This window comes from Bison bison, unplaced genomic scaffold (assembly GCF_000754665.1).
Source record: "Bison bison bison isolate TAMUID 2011002044 unplaced genomic scaffold, Bison_UMD1.0 scf7180017864279, whole genome shotgun sequence".
In the NCBI taxonomy this organism is placed as follows: domain Eukaryota; kingdom Metazoa; phylum Chordata; class Mammalia; order Artiodactyla; family Bovidae; genus Bison; species Bison bison.
In genome coordinates, this window is record NW_011494851.1 from 4,234,360 (window position 1) to 4,258,621 (window position 24,262).

Consider the following 24,262-nt stretch of genomic DNA (forward strand, 5'->3'; position numbering starts at 1 on the left):
GCAAAGTAATGTCTCTGCTTTTGAATATGCTGTCTAGGTTGGTCATAACTTTCCTTCCAAGGAGTAAGCGTCTTTTAATTTCATGGCTGCAGTCACCATCTGCAGTGATTTTGGAGCCCAGAAAAATAAAGTCTGACACTGTTTCCACTGTTTCCCCATCTATTTCCCATGAAGTGATGGGACTAGATGCCATGATCTTAGTTTTCTGAATGTTGAGATTTAAGCCAACTTTTTCACTCTCCACTTTCACTTTCATCAAGAGGCTTTTGAGTTCCTCTTCACTTTCTGCCATAAGGGTGGTGTCATCTGCATATCTGAGGTTATTGATAATAGGCATACAAAGAAATAAATATATAAATATGATAACGAGATAGTGTTAGGTGATATTGAAAATGCAAATAACATAATGTAGTGATTCAAGGGATACTGTTTGAATGATAAAATAAGATCCTTTTTAAGACATTTGATTGAGACTTGAAAGATGCAAAGTTGATAATCAAGGGAAGAAGAATATTCTAGATGGAGTGAACAGCAGGTGATATAATCCCAGATAAAAATGAGACTCGTATTTGAGGGAGAGCAGTAAAGTTGTGACTCAAGTAAAGTGAGTAAGGGAGAGTGTGTAAATTGAGGTTGCCCTGGTAAATAGCAATGCCATTACAGAGAGCCTATTTGGATAAATTTGGATTTGGTAATAAATTTGGATTTGGTAATAAATTTGGATGTTATTCCTAAATTTATGAATGGAGGAATCCTGACAACATGGTAACTAAACTATCCTGTATTTTTCTTCAATTCTCTATTCCAATCTGCCACTCCTGGGGGGCAGGTGGGATTGGGTTTTATAGAAGTCCTACAAATAGGAAGGTGATGAGAAACTGTTTTCCATGGGTCAGGGAAGAACCTAGAGAATAATCTGAGAGTCCTGTGCAAGGACAGAATCATAACAGGTCCTGGGAAGATCTTGGCTGACAGAGGTTTGTGAATATCCAGGGATAAGTTTGACACTGGACCATGAGACTGTGTTTCCATGGACCAACAGAAGTCACGAAGGAACTGCAAAGGGGGCTGAAGCTTTTTCGCTTCTGATGCTGGGAGAGTACTGGGTAGAAAGTGGGAAGCTGGAAGACTTCCTTCTGGGTCCTTGGTGAGGCAGGAGGCCTGCTGCCCCAACTTCAGCCTACAGGATTTAAGAACATCTCATCTTCTATCTTGTAGGATTGTCTCCAATAACAAGGCAGTGACCTGAATACACCAACAAGGAAAAATGATAACACAAATAAGGAAACCCAACAGCCAGAGAAAGGAAATAACAGATTAGGTCTCATCAAAACAGAACTTCTGGAGGAAACAGCAACCTAAACAACAACAAAAAAAGCACTCATGCCAACATTCAGGTAGGTTAAAAAAAGATGATACAGTATTAAGAAGCACACTTTTCAAGTTAAAATATTTAGTGAGTCAATTTAAAAAGATGAGCATCATTCTTGAGATACAAATTCGTGGCCTAAAAGGCCAAAAACAACATATACTTTAAATAGTAAAATTTAAAAAGAAGAAAACAAAGAGAAACAAAACAAAACACTTCGATCATGATTCCAAAAGTGGTTATGAATGATAGAATCTTGAAGGCAGAAAAAATTACAGTAATGTAAGTAGTAGGACAAAGAGGTTCTGAATTAAAGAAAGATCAAAATCTGCATATTCAAAGAGATAGACTGTGTTTCAGGCAGATTTGATATATCAGAGGACTATTTTCAAATTTTAGATACTAAGAAACACTTCTACCAACTTCCATATTGAAGTTATATTGTTGGGCAAAATCTTGGCTTCTCTGCCCACTGAAGCTAAATAAAAAAATATGGAGACAGGGTTTGTAGGAAATAGAAAAGTGGCTTTAATTCTCAGCTGGCCGAGAGGGGAATACAGTAAGCTCATGCCTCAACAACTGTGCCCCCTCCATGAGGAGTCTAGGGGCTTATATCAGTTGAGGCTCACAGTCAGGAGTCAGTGATGAGGAACAAAGGTGTTAGGATCTTGTCAAAAACAGTCATAGGCTGGTGTCAGTAACCCAGTAATTGAGTCTGGCAGTTCAGTGGCGCTGTGGCCTACTTTCTGATATGTACCTGCAAGAGGATGGGTGTTGTAAGGGTAAACAGCAGATACAGGCTGTATTTAGCAGAGTCAAAGGAAAATAGGTGTGAAGTATAGCTCCTGCAAAGTTAGGAGGCAGAAAAGCAAACTTAGTTACAGACATGCAAAGTTAGGAGAAGTTAAAGTAAAAAAATAAATAAATAAAAAAACTAGGAATGTTCAGGCCTGCTCACTGTTCTCTTTATTTTCTTTGATATCATGAAAAGGAAAGAAAACAACTCATTCCTCTTTTCTTCCTTGTCATTGCGAAAGTTAAAATATATTAATAGAAGAAATAGAATCAATTTCATCTGTAACATTTGAAGATGGAAGCTGGTGGAATAATAGCCTCATATCTGAGAGAAAAAACTGACAATTCAACAATCCTATTCCCAATCAGGACATAATCGCACTTTAGAGTAAAAGAAAGATAGCTATAGATACTTGAAAATTCAGTAGCATAGCATTCACATATCTCAATAGAGAAAAATATATGACTAAGGTTTCTAGGAAAGCAAAATCTAAACAAGAATTGGAGTCTTTATAGAGGGGGAGATGAAGAGGAGAGGGAACAAATTGAGCAATGAAACCTGAGGGGTGTGTGTGAAATACAATGAATGTAAAATTGAAATGCTTGCAGCAGAGACAGTGTACTTTAAGAAACAGGCTAACAATACTTCAGCAGTTGCAGGGCTATCTTGGCAAACCTACTTATTAGGAATGGGAAAGGAGGGCAGAAGAGGAGAGGAAACAATACTTCAAAGCCCTATCAGTGGGGAATAGGAATGTGAAGACAGAAGAAACGTGAAAGTATGTAGAAGGCCTCCTATTCTTGGATTAGGGTTTAGGTAAGGAGAATAATATCAATAGGGATAATAATTTTTTTAATAATAGACAAATATTCATCTAACTGAGTTTCAGGAAAGATAACTTAAGTATTAACTAAGTACACTGAAATTTTCAAGAAGAAAAACACAGAATGAAAAACAATGAAAATCAGCAAGAATAAGGAAAAGAAACTAAAAAAATACATTATTTACTTAAAGCCAACTGAAGAAATGAAATCAGGTATACTACCTGCTACAATTAATGAGAATAGATAAAGCTTTGTTATTAAAGAATCTATCAAATTGCATTCAAAATTAAAACCTAGTTATCTATTATTTAAAAAGAATCATACTTGTAAATGAAGGGATAAAAGACTGTTGAAAAGAAGCTATGAGAAAGAGATGGTATACAATTAATGTGGCACTCAATATAGAATCCTAAAATAGATCCCAGGTTATATAGGGACTTAGGATACAACAAGGATGGCATTTTATTTTATTTATTTTTCAAATTAACATTAAAATTTTACTTTGAAAAATGTAGTTTGAATTAGGGAAGATCTAGGTTTATTTCATGTTTGCACCTATGTACTCACTGTTTAAGGACCACAGGTTTGAGTTCTAAACACAGAGATTCTTATATAGTTTATTTTGTATGATTTCCGTTATAAGAGAAAAAATGTGATGTATATTTATGATTTTATATACTGCCTTATAAAATATGTTCCCAGTACAAAGGAACTTCCATTTGACCATTTATTGAAATATGTGTAAATGAAATATGTGTAAATACTGATGGATCTTAAACAGACCTATTGTGGTGATCATTTCACAATATGTATATACATGGAATCATGTCAGGCACCTGGAACCAACAAAATGTTGAAAGTGTTAAATGTCAGTTACATCTAAAAAAAAGAAAGAACTGAAACCTTTAAAATATTTTGCATGTCCAATGACTGGAAAAATTTTCTACACACTGGATTCTGATTCCATAATACCAAGACTAATTTATCCTCCTCTGCCACATACTTCCAGTGTTGATGTTCATGATGCATTCATCATCATTTTAGGGCCCTGACCCTCTTCCTCATATAACAGTGTTAATTTTCCTGTGAGATGCATAAGTTCTAGAAGCTATCTGTGCAGTAAAGAGTTAACTCAGTAGGCGTAGGAACTTTGTACATTCATTCCAAAGGAAAAGAGAGATCCTTGAGCGGCTTCTGAGAGGTAACCTTTGACTTTGGATTATCCTGCCTGAGAAGTGTCTTGTAAACCTGAGGCTTTGGGAGAAGGCAATGGCAACCCACTCCAGTACTCTTGCCTGGAAACTCCCATGGACGGAGGAGCCTGGTAGGCTGCAGTCCATGGGGTCGCTAAGGGTCGGACACGACTGAGCGACTTCATTTTCACTTTTCACTTTAATGCATTGGAGAAGGAAATGGCAACCCACTCCAGCGTTCTTGCCTGGAGAATCCCAGGGATGGTGGAGGCTGGTGGGCTGCCGTCTATGGGGTCGCACAGAGTCGGACACGACTGGAGCAACTTAGCAGCAGCAACAGCAGACTTCAAGTTAACACAGTGATCTGTGAGGGATGCTTGCTTTTGTTTGTCTGGGGCTTTGGTCAGGGTATATCAGTTTCACCTCTGGAGGGGCTACAGATTAAACAGTTAAGGTCAGTCATGTGGCCACTCCATGCTTATGTGGTTGGTGACTGTCTCCCAGTAATTACACTGGATGCCCTAAGACTTGGATGAGATTCACTGCAGGTGTTGGCAATATTTCATACTTCAAGCATTTTGTGAACAGGCCTAGTAATTATATGTGCCTTATGAGTTGTTATGATGATTATGCTTAGAACAGTGACAGACACTGTTCAAAAAAACAAAAAAAAGCTGTATAAGGGCTTGTTAAATAAAACTAAGGGTTGAGAACTGGAAAGCCAGAGTTTAAAACTTGAAAACACGTATCAAACATCAGATATGGGATGACAGAGTTAAGAGCAAATACCAAAGGGTCAAAAGGCAAAGATCTGGAGCAATAAAGAAATAAACACACAGAGATACATACAAAATGTGAAGTAGAAGGAAATTTGATTTGGTTCAGCACACAGATCCCAGTTGAAACAAAAGTGCTAGAAGACCATCTTGTTGGGTTCTGGAGAATCCTATAGAGAAGTAGGATTAGGTATGTGTGCCTGCTCAGTCCCTTCAGTCATGTCCAACTCTTTGTGACCCTATGAACTATAGCCTGCCAGTCTCCTCTGTCCATGGGATTCTCCAGGCAAGAATACTGCAGTGTGTTGCCATGCCCTCCTCCAGGGAATCTTTCGACCCAGGGATAGAACCTGTCTCCTTTATCTTCTGCATTGCAGTGGGTTCTTTACCACTGAGCCATTGGAGAAACCCAGGATTAGGTATAGAGCCTGGCAAATAAATCTCTCCTGCCTCTTTCTTACACTTTGTTCTGTAGAATGTTTTTTTTTTTTTAATGAAGCAGTGGAAACATTAGTTGTTTTAGTGAAGGAAGAATGTTGTACTTCTCCTTATGAAACGGTAGCATTTTAAATCACAGGGATAGGTTGAATTATTGAATAAGTACTGCAAACTCAACTGGCTCTCTATACTTGGAAAAAAAAATACTTTTGGGCTCCTACCTTGTACTAATTCTGGAAGAGGAAATGGCAACCCACTCCAGTATTATGTCTGGAGAATACCATGGACAGAGGAGCCTGGTGGGCTACAGTCCATGGGGTCACAAAGAGTCGGACACGACTGAAGTGACTGAGAATCACCTTGTACTAAATTATTTCTGTGTGGATAAAGACTTAAAAGTAGGGGTAAAAACTCCCAAGGAAATTGGATACACTTATTTTCATGGGCTGTGAAGTTCATTTGAATCAAGACCAAAAATTCAAAAAATTAAAATAAAGTCAACCTAAGACCACATAAATAGTCAGATGGTAAAAAGTACATTTGGGAAGATATTTGCATGTGAATAGTAAAGAAAGTTTTAACATCTATAATTTACAGAGATATTTACACATTAACAAGGATAAGCAAACGACATGATAGAAAAACTGGGCAAAGAAAGTAACAGGAAATTCACACATGAGCAAGCCCAAATGGTCACTATGTAGAGAAAAAAATTCTCAACCTCATTACTAGTTAGAGAAAATGCAAATTAAGTTAACAATAGCATATACTTATCAAATTAGCACAAAGTTAAAACTGTGTACCTGTTGCTGGGGGGCAGGGGGTGGTAGGGGAAGAGTACTCAAATACACAACTAGTGGAAGTGTGAATTATTTCAACCCTTTGGAAAACAATCTGGCAATGTTTCTTAAAATTAGAAATTCTCATCTGATTAAGAAATCTCAATCTAGAAACCTATCAAATGTATATAAATATAAGGATGTATATACAAGGACATTTTTGCAATGTTGGTTATAGTAGTCAAACCTGGAAACAAAGTAAATAACTAAAAACACAGAAGAAATTGAATATATTGTGCTACATCCATACTGAGGAATATTATGCAGTCATAGAAAAGAATAGGTTAAACCTTTACATTGCCTTGGAGAGTATCTGTGAGATATTGCTGAGAGAAGCAAACAAATTTCAGAAGATTGTGTATAATATAAACCCTCTTCAGTAAAATACTGATAAACACTCCTATGGATTTTCTTTTCTATGTAGGCTAATTAATCAAGGAGGAGAATAAGAAAGGCTATATACCATTCTGTTGATATGAATTACTTGAAAGTAGAGTTTGGGGATGTATGTAGAGGGAGAGGAAGGAGTGGGAAAAAATCGGGAAAAAAGCAAAAGGAGGATTAAACTTTAAAAAAAAATCCATTTATGTGTTTTACCCTATCCTTTCACTTACATAAGTTTTAATTTTAAGTTTATTTTTTATGTTTACATCTTTATATAAATATGAATGAAATTGGACATCTTTGGAGGGTTTTAAAGCTGGTAAGTGATGTGATTTGATTTTCATTTTTAAAGGATCCCTTTAGCTCCTGTGTGAACAATAGATTGTAGGGAGATTAGGTGAAAGCAAAGAAGCCAGTTAGGAGGCAAGTGTAGGGGTTTAGGCAAGAAAAATAATAGGGGCTGCGATTAAGGAGAAAAATAGATAAAGTTATATTTTGGTGATGGAGTCAATAGAATGTACTAATTTGTTGATTGAGAGAAGTGTTTCTTTGTTAAGTGTTTAGGTTGAGCAGGTGGGTTAATTTTGGTGTTATTTACTGAGAAGTGTAAGGCAGGAGGAGAAACAGGTCTTGGGGTAAAGATCTAGAGTTCCCTTTTTGGAGTCATCAATGTTGTTGGCTTTTAAAATTTGGATGAGGAAGTTAGAGGGAGTACAGATAGAGAAGAAAGGAGAAGATGAAAGGAAGAGGTAAGAAAGAGAAGGGAGGAGGTGAGGATTGTCTGGAAAATGCAGAGGGATCACCTATATTTAGAGATCTACAGATGATAGTGTGCATGCATGGAGAGTCCCTTCAGTTATGTCCAGTTCTTTGCCACCCTATGGACTGTAGCCCACCAGACTCCTCTGTCCATGAGATTCTCCAGGCAAGAATACTGTAATGGGTTGCCAAGCCCTCCTCCAGGGGATCTTCCCAACCCAGGGATTGAACCCACATCTCTTAGATCTCCTACATTGGCAGATACCCACTTTTACTCTTTACAACTAGCGCCACCTGGGAAGCCCTACAGATGATAAGGAACCACCCAAGGCAGCTGGGAAAGGCAGAAGGAAGAAGGAAAAATGAAGACGGAAGTGTCTTAGACACCAAAAAAGAGAAAAGGAAGAAGGAAGAAGATAATAATGGGGTTAAGCTCAAGTAAGAAGTGATCATCAGATTTGGCAACAGTGAGGTCTTTGGTGACCTCTATAAGAATAATTGAATGGGGTAGAGAGAAAGAAATTCTAATTGGACAGGGTTAAATTGAGAACAGGTGACAAGGAGGTGGAACCAGCACAGAAATCTAATTTTTTCAACAAAATATTACTGAGAAGGGGAGCAGGAAACTGTTGCTGGAGGAGAACAGAGTCAAGAGCAACCTTTTTAGATGAGAGTGTGTGAGCTAGCTACTGATATCACTGAAGAACAGACCATGAAATACTATACTGCACTCTGGAAGAGCAGTATCTTGTTTCCTGTAGAAAAGAAAGTGAAAGTCGCTCAGTTGTGTCTGACTCTTTGCTACCCCATGGACTATACAGTCCATGGAATTCTCCAGGCCAGAATACTGGAGTGGGTAGCCTTTCCTTTCTCCAGGGGATCTTCCCAACCCAAGGATGGAACCTAGGTCTCCTGCATTGCCGGCGGATTCTTTACCAAATGAGGCACAAAAGAAAATCCTATGAAAAGAGGGAATAATGCAACTACTTATACGCTCAGAATAATGCACATGTTGTTAGCTCTCCTAGGCTGCAGAAATATTTCTGCTGATCTACCTGAGCTATTTCATCACTTTTCTTCTCTCGCTCCTCCCTAACCCCCTTCCCCCTGACTTTTTATTCTCCTATTTCCCCAAATATTATTTGAATATGAGGGAAAACTTGGGGCAATTGTACAGGGTGCATACTTGTAGCTGCAAAGTAAAGACAGTGACAGAATTCGTACCACAGATTGTGATTTCTGTAGATATTCAGAGATGGGAGACAACATTTTGAGTTGGAGTGGTTAGATAATAGCATCCTAGAATTGATAGCAATAAATCTACAGATTCATGGAATTTAAATCTATAAACCACCTTAATCTTAATTAGTCCTGTTCTTCAAATAAGTAAACAGAATCTTGCCCAAGCTAACTACTTATATAATAGATTGATTATGCCAGAAATGCAAGCAATATTACTTCCTATATTTTCCAGATGGCTAGCTGATTGTCCTAACAATACTGAATTTGAAATAACATCTTTATCATAAACTAAAGGATTGTACTGAACATAATTAAAATAAAGTTACATGTTTTTCCCCTTATTTATTCTTTTATATTGTTTAGCAACATTTCATATTTTTATTCATATAGATTGTTTATAATTTGTGTTAGTTTCATTCATGTATATCATATAGATTTTGTTGCTATTAAGTGGAGTTTAAAAATAATGTTTATATTTTGTTACTTTTGGTAATTAAGAAAAATATTACTTTTTATATGTTGGTCTGGTAATTGGCCACCTTACAAAACTCTACAGTTGATTCTAATAATTTTTTAACTAAGACTTTTGAGTATTTTAAGTATACAGAATACTGTCAGTAGGCTTCCCTGGTGGCTTAATGGTAAAGGATCTGCTTGCTTAGGCAGGAAACACGGATTCAATCCTTAGGTCAGGAAGATCCCCTGGAGAAAGAAATGGCAACCCACTCCAGTATTCTTGCCTAGGAAAATTCATGGATAGAGGAGGCTGGTGGGCTATATTCCATGGCATCTCAGAAGAGTTGGACACGACTTAGTGTTTTAACAACAACATTATCAGTAAATAATGACTGTTTCCTTCATTCTTTTTGATGTACATATATTACTTCCTTTCCTTTTTCTATTTGCATTGGAATAGACTTTTGGTAGAATATTTGGTTCAGTCCTTTAATTAATTTACAATATATTATTTCCTGTAGAAATACATAATACCTTAAATTGATTAATTAATTAGTTATTCACTGTGACTTTCTTTCATAACCTTTGATTTCTCTGATCTCAAGGTTATTCCAAGTTTTTGTTGGAAAACTCACTTTCTTGGAGGCCAGTATTTTTATCTCCAGGGAGTTATTTGTCAGCAACTGTGATGCTGAGATTTTGCTCTTTGCAAATATCTAGTTTTTATCTTCCAAAAACTCCTCACTCTTTTGGTGGCAACATGTCTGTCATTATAAGACACATTGTTTTTATTTGTTTTCTGTCATTTTAGTGAAATTTGAGGAGAGAAAGGGATAAATTCTCACTATTATTCAGCAATTTTGCTTTGGAAGTTAGGCTAGAAACACTTTGAAGGAATAAGTAATAAAATTTGGTGAATGGTTAGATAATGGAGAAGGAGGGGTCAAAATTGACCTTAAGATATGGTGGCTAGGTGAGTCTGAGAATGGGAATACCATGAATTAAAACCATGGAAAGAGACTAGACTCAAGATCAGAAATGATGCCTTCTAATTTTTCCAGTAGTCATGTATGGATGTGAGAGTTGGACTGTGACGAAAGCTGAGCGCCGAAAAATTGATGCTTTTGAACTGTGGTGTTGGAGAAGACTCTTGAGAGTCCCTTGGACTGCAAGAAGATCCAACCAGTCCATCCTAAAGGAGATCAGTCCTGGGTGTTCTTTGGAAGGACTGATGCTAAAGCTGAAACTCCAGTACTTTGGCCACCTCATGCGAAGAGTTGACTCATTGGAAAAGACTCTGATGCTGGGAGGGATTGGGGGCAGGAGGAGAGGGGACGACAGAGGATGAGATGTCTGGATGGCATCACTGACTCGATGGACGTGAGTTTGAGTGAACTCTGGGAGTTGGTGATGAACAGGGAGGCCTGGCGTGCTGCAATTCATGGGGTCGCAAAGAGTCGGACACGACCAAGCGACTGAACTGAACTGAACTGAAAGGATCCTTTAAAAAATTGCTTCAGAATGAACTCAGACACCCAGGCTTAGCGTATAATATTTGTTTAATAAGGTGTGTATAGATGGATGATGTAGAACCATCCTTCGAGTGAATAGTAACTTTAGGCTTGGGGTGTTCCAAGAAGCTGTAAGGTGGATTTATGAGAGCTTCCCCAGTAACAGTCATACAAATCCTATTTTTAAGAGGCTCAGACTCTTGGCACACCCTGTAGGAAAAGGGTTGTTAGGTATTTGACCTGAAACCAAATGCCAAGTTTCAGAAACTCACTTAGTTTCTCACTAACTTATGTTAGTGGGCATTATCACCCCCTGCCCCTGCAACCATGTCTGCAGACACCCTGCCCTGAGCATCTAGTATTTATTTCTTCTTTCCTTATGTTCCAATCATACAAAAGAAAGCTAGTCCATCAGTAAGTTTTGTAAGTTTTCTTCATACCATTTGAAATATGAATAATGTCTCTGAAATACTGGTTGCATTTTTGATAAACCTTGGATCTTCTCAGTTCCTTCATGTTAGCAACTTAATGCACAATGATTTTCATTTAATGTATCAGATTAGCACTTTTCTCAATAGCTTATACTGCAGTCACCATCTACAGTGATTTTGGAGCCTCCAAAAATAAAGTCAGCCACTGTTTCCCCATCTATCTGCCATGAAGTGGTGGGACAGATGCCATGACCTTAGTTTTCTAATAAGTTTTGAGGGGCATGAAACTGAATGAACACTAACCTAATTTTTACTCAACCTGAGACATTTCTAATCTGTATTAGACGGAACAGGAATCTTGAATATTATCCTTCACTTTGTTACCTTTTAAAAATCACATACTTCTAAGTCTGATGAATTCCATAGATAATCTATCATTTGGTAGATTGCAAGAAGAGTCATAAGCATAAAGGTGTATATGCTCATTCCAGGTTTAGGTTAGCTCAGCCGAATATTTGTTATTTGACAAATGCTATCGTTATATAATGATCAAAGATGCTTTCTGTTCTTGGATACTCTGGTAAGTGGTTTGATGTATAAGTTTGGCTGATCTGTTTCTTATGGATCCTCTTAGATACCTTATACATACCAGGTATCATTTTGGTCATCTATAATCCACTGCATTTACATGTGAAAACTACATGGGAGTTGCTTAAACATTTTGGAATATATGACTGGTCATATGAAAGGTGATGTAATCTGAAGTGTGCTTGAAATTTTATAATGTTCACATGCTCATTAATTATAGGGCAATACATCATAAAGAAGATGCAGGTATTGCAGTATAACTTTAGGTAAATTAACCTCTTTGTGCCTCAGTTTCTTCATACAGAAAATGAGAATGCCAGGAGAATCAAATAAGTTAATACGTAAAGTGCTTAGACCAGTACTGACAATTAGTAAAGCTAATTTTTGTTGTTAAGGTACTGCTTCACTCCTAAATTTTAGAATTTATTTTCACTATAGTTGGGCATCATATCTGCTGGGGAGCTACAAAAAATAAGAAATTACAGATATTTCTTATGTTTCCCACTGGAAAACCATATATCTAAAACATGAAAATGTTCTGTATGAAGGAACATTATTCCCAGTAGTAAAAAATTAAAGACTGTCATTCATAGTAAAGCAACATCTCTCTTTATTCCTTTTCTTCTCTTAGAGTGAATCATCATAAGAATTATTTAATGGAAATCAGAATAAAAACAGGCTGTGTACATTGTAATTGTGACTAATAGCTAAGTTTGACGAATGTTCAGAATTCCATTTGGTACATTCTATCTCCATTTGGTTATCACTAGTGTTGTACTTGTGGATGTTGTGTATATGGTAATACTTATAATACAAAGAACATTGGACTAAATGAAAATAGAGAGAAAGGCATGTAAAAGCAGGCATCCTGACCCATGTAAATGAAAAAAGTATGAGAAATATTTGGTGATTGTCTTAATACAGGTAGTTAAAAACCGGGAATGAGGGCTGCAAAAGAAGCCTGAAACAAGATGTCAGGACATCTTAACGTTTGATTAACCAAGATGATATAATAATAGATCAGACTGATAGTTTTGGAATATTCATTTGTGAAGTAAACATAGGTTAGTTTATTTGAATATCTTGATTTGAATTTATAGCATAAAAGGTGAATTTCTTAGTATAGGCCTATTTGGAGTTATTTTAAAGTTATATATTAGCTTTGTTATATACTTATAACTTATTATCTATTAATGGTACTCACTTTAGCCCTTATTCTAATTCTAAGGGCTTACAGATTAATAGAACTTCTGCTAAGATTATGACATATTTAACCTTGTATCATGCCAAGAACATTCCCATGGTATTGCATCTATGTTTGCCACCTCATTGTTAGTTGAAGAAACTGAGGTGTAGGGAGATGAAATAACTTGTCTTAAGTCATACAGCTAGTAAATGGTTAAACTTAGAATTGAACAAGGACTCGGAGTCCAAAGCCTATTTATTAATCAGTGAGTTATATTGATTACTTCCATGTCATTTCCTTCTTTATCATAAAGCTAAACTAAAAGCAGGGATTTTCTTTCATTTTTTAATATACTAACTCTTAGTATAATGGTAAAAGTATACCAAGACTCTTAAAGTCTTTGGATTTATTAGAAACTGGGAGGTACTGAAATTCCTTAGAAAAGCTACAAGCTTTTGTCAGAGAGAGTTAGGTCTGAAAATGTGTTGTCAAGAATCTGCTCAGGAAAATGGGAGATGAATGATGCCACCACTACTCTTGCAGAATTTGGTTTGGTTTATAAAATTATTTGAGTTAAAGTGCCATCTATGATACAGGAAACTAATATTAAAGGGGCAGTCAAGACTCTTCATTGGGTTTAACTTATAACAAAATATTGGAGAAGGAAATGGCAACCCACTCCAGTATTCTTGCCTTGAGAATCACAAGGACAGAGGAGCCTGGCAGGCTACAGTCTATGGGGTCGCAAGAGTCGGACACGACTGAGAGACTAAGCACAGCACAGCACACAAAACAAAACATACTCTTAAATAGACATTAATGTTTACATACACTGAGGTTTAACAAGAAGATCTTTATTTGGGGTTGTATGTTCTTTTCTACACTGACCATTTCTCTTCCTTGAATAACTGTTTAAATTAGAAGCAGAAACAACATGGCCTTCATCAGGTATCTTGGATATAGAATAAGTTTCATTCATTTAATTTTTAATACATTAAAAACCTTCTTTGAGTGTCTATCACAAGGTAGGTGTTTATTAGGTGTTCTCAAAATATGTCTCTCTTACATTTCTCCTCCCATGCATGTTTTCTAACTGATTTTCTGAAAGGGCTGACTATCTTCATCTAGAAATGAGGTAGTGGCAAGAAATAATATAAAACTATAAATCATTTTCAACTTGGAAGGTGACTGCTAGGATTCAGGCATTTAAAGGAGAATAGCATTTAAAAAAAAAACAATGCTAAGAAAAGAATTTCAACTTACCAAAGATATTATCTTATTATTTAGGTCCGTATATTCTTGTGAATATGGTTTTGCAAACTTGCTGTCATAGTCAATATTATTGACTTTAAAGCTGATATGATGGTAGAAATATGTCTTTCCTGAGAAGGAGAAAAAAGAAAAAACAGTTTTCATTTTGTTCATTGTGTAACTGCTTTCATTCCTAAGAAAAATCTTGTGAAATAGAATACTCCTATGAAATTTCAGGTAACTTGGCATTTAAATAGTATTAGTTCCTAGTGACTGTTGAAATAACTTTGGCATGCATATTAAATTATAACCTTGTCAAAGAATGTAAGTCATATTTTAGCGTTCTAATAAAATTCTTCATATGAGTGACTGCAGTTAATTATTTAAAAGATCTTTCTTATATACTCACTAATAGTAAAAAAAAAAAAAGCAAAGTAAAATGAGATATCATTTTTCTTGAATTGTATTGGCAAATGTGACAAAAATAATAATACTCAAACTGGAGTGCCTATACTTAGATAAAAAGATTTTAAGCTAAAAATAGTATTGAATAATAAGAGACAAAGAAGATCATAACATAATAATATATGTAATGATAAAAGGGGTCAATTCATTAAGAAGACATAAAAATTTTAAATACATATGTACCCAACATCAGAGCATCTAAATACATTAAGTAAATACTGATAGATCTGAAGGGAGAAATAGACAATGATATAATAATAGTGTGTGTGTGTGTGTGTGTGTGTGTGTTTAGTCACTTCAGTTGCATCCAACTGTTTGCGACCCTGTGGACTAGAGCCCCCCAGGTTCCTCTGTCCATGGGATTCTCCAGGCAAGAATACTGGAGTGGGTTGCCATGCCCTTCTCCAGGGGATCTTCATGACCCAGGGATCAAACCTTCTTCTCCTTCACCTTGCATTGCAGTCGGATTCTTTACCCACTGAGCCATTGGGGAAGCCCCAAAGTTACCAGAAGCAAGAAAACAACAAAATCAGAGCAGAAATAATGTGAAGCAAAGATCAAGGTTTCTTGAAACTTTAAACAAGATCAAGAAAATTTAGCTAGACTGAGAAAAACAGAGAGAAGAGTCAAAACCAGAAATTAAAGAGAAAACTTTGCAACTGATACTACAGAAATACAAAGGATCATGAGACTGTTATGAACGATTATGCACCAAAAAGTTGACTAACCTAGAAGAGATAGATAAATTTTTAGAAACATACAACCTTCCAAGACTTAATCATGAAGAAACAGAAAATCTGAATGGACCAACAATGAGTTAGGAGTTTCAACCAATAATCAGAAACCTCCCCAAAGAGAAAAACCCAGGGCTAGATTGTTTCTCCAATGAATTCTACCAAACATTTAAGGAATTAATGTTAATCCTTCTCAAAATCATCTAGAAAATAGAAGAGAAAGGAACACTTCTAAATTCATTTTGTTGTTGTTTAGTTGCTAAGTCATGTCTGACTCTGCAACCCCATGGATTGTAGCCTGCCAGGCGCCTCTGTTTTGTGTTCTCCCAAGTAAGAATACTGGAGTTGGTTGTCATTTCCTTCTCCAGTAGATATTTCGACCCAGGAATCGAGCTGAAGTCTTCTGCATTGGCAGGTGGATTCTTTACCACTGAGCCACCAGGGAAGCTCAAACTCATTTTACAAGGCCAGTATTACCCTAATATCAAAACCAGATTAGGACGCTGCAATAAAATCCGTAAGGAATATGGTACAAAAATCCTCAGCAAAATGATAGCAGACTGAATGTAACTATTAATACATGTTAAAAGGATCATACACCATAATCGAGATGTATCCCTGGAATTGAAGTAGTTCAATATACACAAATCAATAAATTTGATATACCATATTAATAGAATGACAGATAAAAATCACTGATCATCTCAATTGAGGCAGAAAAAGCATTTGATAAAATATAGCCTTTCACATTGTAAAAACCTAAGGGAGCAAGCCTCAACATAATGAAGGTGATACATGACAAATCCATGGTCAGCATGATAATCAAAGATGTAAGGTTGAAAGGTCAGGAACAAGATAAGGGTACCCACTCTCACTACTCCTATTTGACATAGTTCTAGAAATCCTAGCCAGAGCAATCAGGTAAGAGAAAGAAATAAAAGGCATCCAAATTAGAAAGGAAGAAGGAAAATTGTGATTTGTACATGGATGATCTTATATACAGAAAGTCCTATAGACTCTACCAAAAAACTGTTAGAACTAATTGAGTCAGTAGAGTTGTTGGATACAAAATCAGTTGTGTTTCTATACCCTAACAATGAAACATCTGAAATAATGTATAAGTGTATTGTGATAATCATTTTATAATATATGAGTGTATAGTAGTAACCATTTTGCAATATATATCAAATCAACTTGTTATATACCTTCAAGTGACATTAATGTCATATGTCAACTATATTTAAGTAAAGCTGTCAAAAGAAAGTTTCAAAGGAACATAGTATTTTGTCATTATATATTTTTATTCATAAATACTGTATGACTTCTTAATTTTCCATTAGAATATCAGGGTTGAAAATCTAGGCCATTAAGACAGTATTAGGCTTTATTAATGTGTTGAACTACTAAAAGAATTTTAAACACTAGAAAGGAAAGCCATTCCCTAGGTCTGTTATCCTGTTAGAGCTCTGAGTCCTGAATTAGAAGGTAAAGCGGTAAATTGAGTGCCACTGTTGGCATTTAAAGGAACTATCAGACTATTATATTAAAGGATTAGCTTCTGTCCTTCAAATGTAACCTAGACCTTAAGCAAGAAAAATTATGGACTATGATCTAAGTATTATTTTGATTGGTTTTTCCTTCCTAGAAGAGTCACATTTTTCAAAGGTTCCAGGTCATATTCTGGGCTACTCCTAGCCCAGACTATTATCCTGACCTAGCCCAGGACTATTATCCTGACCAGTTTTTCTCTTTGTGCCTTTATTTACTTTTGTTTGATTTCCAAGTGGTTTTTAAAACTGAGGTATAATTGACACACACCATTATATCAGTTTCACGTGTGGTGGTGGTAGTTTAGTCGCTAAGTCATGTCCGACTCATGACCCCATAGACTATAGCTCACCAGGCTCCTCTGTCCATGGGATTTTCCAGGCAAGAATACTGGAGTGGGTTGCCATTTCCTTCTCCAGGGAATCTTCCCAACTCAGGGCTCGAACCCAGATCTCCTGCACTGCAGGCAGATTCTTTACCAATTGAGCTACCAGAGTTTCATGTGTACAACATAATAATTCAATATATGTACATATTGAAAAATGATCACCATAATAAGTCTAGGTAATATCCTTCCAAGTGATTTTTGTGCACATTAAAGCTTGAAAAGCAGGGTTTAGATAAGTGGCTCTAAGCCCGCACTTTCAATTAAGATCATATGTGGACTTTGAAGAACTATCATTCTTTGTGTTCTCTCCCACAGATTTGTTTATTGGACTCGGTGGGAACATGAATGTTGTTTTAATTAAGAGCTCTAGATGCTTCTGAGGCCAGGGTTAAGTATCTGCGCTCCCGAGCATATTCATGAGGGTCGGGTTCAGCCTTTGGTCCTAGGGTAGATAACAGGGTCTGTTCTGCATGGGTTTGGTAGAGGCAGAGTGGTGCAGCCCACATTAGTCATTGTGTAGCAAAATCTGGGATATCTGTGGGAAGGGAGGGTCCTCAAAGACAGAGAAGGAGAAGCTCAAAGTTTGTTCTTCATGTAGGAGTCATCTTTCCTGAATCTCTCCTGAGACAGGGAAGGGTAGACATTCCTGAATTTCCAGGCCCTTCTGCCTGTGGCCATGGTGGTAGCAGGTAAGGGTCTGTGCTGAAGCCTTTAAAGGCATATTCTGAAGATGCTGCTGTGATTTCTGCACATTATTTCCCTTGAGGAAGAAACCTAGAGGAGGAAGCAGAAGAGGAAGACATAGCAGGCTCTCAGGTAAATGTCCTATTATGGGCTATGTCCTCCTTACTTCTTGAAATGCCATGGTTTTGCAACTGAAAAATTTTACTTTTGTACCTTTGGTGTTCCTGCCTAACAAGTGTTTTTCAACTTATTTTATTTCCTGTGATAGTCAAAGGTTAAGTCTTTATACTACTTGTCTCCTATATCCCAAATTCTTCTTTTCTTTTTCTGTTCAGATTTCTGATGGGCCTTTAGCAATTCCCATCACAAATTAATGACTTGCAACTACAGAAAATTTTCCCTTTGTGCTAGATCACTTGGGAAGTTAGTGGTAGCTAAGATTCCTATGTGGGATGAAGTGGGGGCCTGGGATTATCAGTGAAGGGAAATGTAGTGTTTAGTTCCTATATGGATGCTCCATCAGTTCTCTGTACACCAAGATTAAGAAAATGTACATCGAGAGAGGATGGCATTAATGGTCCAGAATAACATAGACTTTTCTAGAAAAGAAGAGTAATTATGAGACACAACCTCTCTAGAATTCTAAAGAAAGAATATGGGAGTTCTATGTGGCTTGACATTTGAATAAGACTGAAGTTTTTTATGACTAGATTTAGATTATGATTTGCTTATTTTTCTGCCAATAAATATCACAACAGTTATATGTCCTTCAGCAAATATTAGGCTCCTGATATCAGTTTGTCTCATCAGAGCTGATGTTATTCACTTGGTCCACGTGCCAGATTTCTCCCCTACTCTTTGTATCATTCCAAAACTACTGAGAAGTAATAAAAAAATGCTTTTTTTATGTTGAATTTTCTACCTGTCTTATGATAAATAGAATTTTTCTGTGGTCAGGACCATACATATATTGTGGGCTTATAATTTAACTGATAACAGCATTTGTGTACTTGTCCTCGAATTTTCCACCCCAGCTCTTTCTCACACATGGTGACTTATTTGCTCAAAACTGGATCCCAGTGGCCACCAATTGCTCCCATTTTTGGCTGCTATTACCTTAAAAAATGAATCACCTGAAATACTACCAGCTTGGTCCTTGGTTTCTGTTCTCAATGTTTAGGACTTGTTAAAAGTAGTTCTCTAAACTAGGATCTGGAGAGTCAAAGAAATGCTTTTTTCCAAAGACTACTAGTTAACATTAAACTTAGCCCTGAAGAAAAAGTCTAGGAAAAGTACCTCACATATTTATTAATATCATTTTGTTCTTTGCTAAGAAGCAAAAACAAAAAAAAGAATATAAATTTCAATTCAAGAAGGAATAATTTTTGCCTTGACTCTGTTTTCCCTTTCTTTTCCTGTTCCTTGAAAGTGAGATTCCTATTTTGGGATTAACAGTTTCCATTTACAGTTGGCACAGGAATACTTGAAATTTCCTGAATTACCAGTAGTGAGAAAACCATCCAGACAGATTAACATTCTCCATGCATATCCCGAAACTTCCCTGGAAGTCTCATCTGCTCATTTCCTCATCAATTACTCACAGCCTAACCTAGATAGAATTTTAACTTCCTGAGGAAGACATTATGTGCTACTTCTTGATATTCTACCTTCTCTTTTCCTATAGCAATGTAGTTTGTGATTTTTAACTGAGGAAATTCTATCCAGAAATAAAAATCTATGTTTTTCTGCCCCTGTTTATTCCATCTGGGAGTGATGGAGTGCACTTAGGTTCTGACAAATGGAATGAAAGAGAAAAGGGTATGTGCAGCGCCTGAGATGTTTTTCTTATTGATAGAAAACAAACTCATCTCCTTCCTACTCTGCCTTCTGTCTGGCTGGAATGAGAACTTAATGGTCAGAACTGACACCATCACTTTGAACATTAAGATCTAGACAATGGCAGTAGCATAGCAAGATTGAAGGAGACTGGGTCCCTGAAATCTTGAAGTGACAAACTGAACCTGAGTCACTGACCTCTAAACTTATTTGTACCTATTTGTACCTCTGAATCTTATATTATATCTGTCTCCTTCCAGATCAGTAGTTCTGACTTTGGCTGAACATTAGAACCATCTGGGGAGCTTTTAAAGTTAAAATTTTCATTCCAGATAGCATTTTTTTTTTTGTAGTTCATTTTATTTTTATTTTTGCTTACAATTACACTTTTATTATTATATTATTTTTACTTTACAATATTGTATTGGTTTTGCCATACATCATTTTTGAGTGGGGCTTTTGTATTAGTATTCTTTTAAAAAGGTTTCCAGGTGATTCTAAGGTGCAGTCAGGGCTAAAATTTATTACTCTAGATCAGGGATGAGCAAACTATGAAATTTAGCCTGCTGCTGAGTTTTGTATGGCCTATGAGCTAAGACTCATAGACTATTTTCTTGGGCTCCAAAATCACTGCAGATGGTGACTGCAGCCATGAAATTAAAAGGCACTTGCTCCTTGGAAGAGAAGCAATGGCAAATCTATACAGCGTATTAAAAAGCAGAGACATTACTTTGCCTACAAAAGTCCCTATAGTCAAAGATATGGTTTTTACAGTAGTTATGTATGGATGTGAGAGCTGCACAGTAAAAAAGGCTGAGTGCTAAAGAACTGATGCTTTCGAACCGTGGTGCTGAGAAGACTGAGAGTCCCTTGGACAGCAAGAAAATCAAAGCAGTCAACCAGAAAGGAAATCAACCCTGAATATTCATTGGAAGGGCTGATGGTGAAGCTGAAGCTTTAATACTTCGGCCACCTGATGCTATGAGCTGACTCATTAGAAAAGATATTGATGCTGGGAAGGATTGAAGGCAGGTAGAGAAGTGGATGACAGAGGATGAGATGGTTGGATGGCATCATGACTCAATGGACATGAGTTTGAGTAAACTCTGGGGGATGGTGAAGGACAGGGAAGCCTAGTGTGCTGCAGTCCATGGGGTCACAAAGAGTCAGACATGGTTGAGCAACTGAACACAGCAAACGAGCTAAGAAGGTTTTCACATTTTTTAAAAGTTGAAAAAAGTAAAAATAATATTTTATGTCATGTGAAAATTACCTGAAATTCAAATTTCAATGTCCATGAGTAAAGCTTTATTGGAAATTAGTTATGTCCACTTATTTACATATTGGCTACAGTAGCACTACAACATTAGACTCAAGTTGTGATAGACTATTATCACCCACAGAGTGGAAATTGTATACTGTCTGACGCTTTACAGGAAAAGTGTGCTGACCCTGTACTAGAAGCTGAGCACTTTAGGAAAAGGACTAATGTGATATTCTAGAAACTCTCCTCCACTAGTGGTATACTCCCTTGATAGCACCTACCCTACTCTTTTCATTAAGTACATAGTAGTCACCCAGTGGGGCTTCTCTGGTGGCTCAGTTGGTAAAGAATTTGCCTGCAATGCAGATTGCCTGCAACACTGGAGACCTGGGTTGGGAAGATTCCTTAGAGAAGGAAATGGCAACCCACTCCAATATTCGTGCCTGGGAATTCCTAGGGACAGAGGAGCCTGGTGGGCTACGTCCATGGGGTTGTAAGAGTTGGACACAACTTAGTGACTAAACCATCACCACCAGTCACCCAGTGAATGGCTTGTTGGATTGAATTTGTGTCCAATTTCAGATATATGGGCTTCCCTGGTATCTCAGATAGTAAAAAAATCTGCCTGCAATGCAGGAGACCTGAGTTCAATCTTTGGGTTGGGAAGATTCCCTGGAGAAGGAATTGGCTACCCACTCCAGTATTCTTACCTGGAGAATCCCCATGGACAGAGGAGCCTGGTGGGCTATAGTCCATGGGGTCACAAAGAGTCAGATACGACTGAGTGACTCAGACTTCAGATATAATGGGAGAAAGAAGAGGGCACTCTTTCTATCATCTCTTAAAAAGTTAACCAAATAGACAACACAACATTATCATTCTATAGAGTCGTGAAGTAGAAAAAGGTAGGTTTTTGGAGTGAATATTTGTGCTGTGCTTTGGTTTGTCCAGCTGTACTTGTTTAATTGGTCATTGGCCCAAGGGAATGAGTCCTTATTGAGAGGAGATGGGCAGTTACTTCCATGTTTGGTGTCTGGAATAGTGAACTAGAAAATCTTAAAATGGTGATGGAAGCCTTATTTAAGAGACTGCCTTTAAATGATACCAAAACATCTGGATAAAAAGTAAAAAATTGTTTAATCAGATTGAGATTTTGTTTATTTAGTGACAAACAGGTATATTCTTAAAAGGGTCTTTTGATTTAATTTTTAGTTCATTCAGGATATTGTGAATCATGTAGGTGGCCTAAAAGCAAAAACAAATGGTCTGTAAAAAGACAAAGAAATAAAATCTAGGACTTCGGAAACTCTATCAAAGTACTTTACACAGTATTAGGATACTCTATTCCTGTTTTTACAGGTGTACTATGATTTGAGAAAACTTACATTATTAACAAAATTATTTATTATTTTCATACAAAGGTATTTAATTTTGGATCTTCTCCTTTGTGGAAGTTTTTATAAGACATTAACTTTTATAATTTCTGGGAAATAGGTATTACTATGACTAACTCCAAGAGTGTATCTTAAATATATTAGAATTCATACTCATTTCTCCCATGAGTAGTTTCTTCTGGGCCCAATGAAATGATCTGAATTTAATTGTTTTAGAATAAACTGCAAGTGGTGATTATGTATATCATATGCATATCATATGCATATAAGGTATTAGTATCAGTTCAGTCGCTCTCTGCGACCCCATGAATCGCAGCACGCCAGGCCTCCCTGTCCATCACCATTTCCCGGAGTTCACTCAAACTCACGTATACTGAGTCGGTGATGCCATCCAGCCATCTCATCCTCTGTCATCCCCTTCTCCTCCTGCCTCTAATCCCTCCCAGCATCAGAGTCTTTTCCAATGAGTCAACTCTTCGCATGAGGTGGCCAAAGTACTGGAGTTTCAGCTTTAGCATCAGTCCTTCCAAAGAACACCCAGGGCTGATCTCTTTAGAATGGACTGGTTGGATCTCCTTGCAGTCCGAGGGACTCTCAAGAGTCTTCTCCAACACCACACTTCAAAAGCATCAATTCTTCAGCACTCAGCCTTCTTCACAGTCCAACTCTCACATCCATACATGACCACAGGAAAAACCATAGCCTTGACTAGACGGACCTTTGTTGCCAAAGTAACGTCTCTGCTTTTCAATTTGCTATCTAGGTTGGTCATAACTTTTCTTCCAAGGAGTAAGCGTCTTTTAATTTCATGGCTGCAGTCACCATCTGCAGTGATTTTGGAGCCCCCAAAAATAAAGTCTGACACTGTTTCCACTGTTTCCCCATCTATTTCCCATGAAGTGATGGGACCAGATGCCATGATCTTCGTTTTCTGAAGGTTGAGCTTTAAGCCAACTTTTTCACTCTCCTTTTTCACTTTCATCAAGAGGCTTTTGAGTTCCTCTTCACTTTCTGCCATAAGGGTGGTGTCATCTGCATATCTGAGGTTATTGATATTTCTCCCAGCAATCTTGATTCCAGCTTGTGTTTCTTCCAGCCCAGCGTTTCTCATGATGTACTCTGCATATAAGTTAAATAAGCATAGTGACAATGGACAGCCTTGACGTACTCCTTTTCCTATTTGGAACCAGTCTGTTGTTCCATGTCTTGTTCTAACTGTTGCTTCCTGATCTACGTACAGGTTTCTCAAGAGGCAGGGCAGGTGGTCTGGGATTCCCATCTCTTTCAGAATTTTCCACAGTTTATTGTGATCCACACAGTCAAAGGCTTTGGCATAGTCAATAAAGCAGAAATAGATGTTTTTCTGGAACTCTCTTGCTTTTTCCCATGATCCAGAGGATGTTGGCAATTTGATCTCTGGTTCCTCTGCTTTTTCTAAAACCAGCTTGAACATCTGGAAATTCATGGTTCACATATTGCTGAAGCCTGGCTTGGAGAATTTTGAGCATTACTTTACTAGCGTGTGAGATGAGTACAATTGTGCGGTAGTGTAGTCATTCTTTGGCATTGCCTTTCTTTGGGATTGGAATGAAAACTGACCTTTTCAAGTCCTGTGGGCACTGCTGAGTTTTCCAAATTTGCTGGCATATTGAGTGTAGCACTTTCACAGCATCATCTTTCAGGATTTGAAATAGCTCAACTGGAATTCCATCACCTCCACTAGCTTTGTTCGTAGTGATGCTTTCTAAGGCCCATTTGACTTCACATTCCAGGATGTCTAGCTCTAGGTGAGTGATCATACCATCGTGATTATCTGGGTCATGAAGATCTTTTTTGTACAGTTCTTCTGTGTATTCTTGCCACCTCTTCTTACTATCTTCTGCTTCTGTTAGGTCCATACCATTTC

The 24,262-nt window shown here is 37.2% G+C and overlaps 1 protein-coding gene across 1 annotated transcript in view; it reads right to left on the reverse strand.

The window, feature by feature from the left end:
- Positions 1-24,262, reverse strand: part of LOC104995177 (transmembrane protease serine 11E-like) — a 67,218-nt gene that overhangs the window by 33,763 nt on the left and 9,193 nt on the right. Inside the window, exon 3 of the mRNA XM_010848906.1 lies at positions 14,056-14,174. Within this exon, the coding sequence (XP_010847208.1) occupies positions 14,056-14,174 (119 nt within the window). The remainder of the gene's footprint in view (positions 1-14,055; positions 14,175-24,262) is intronic.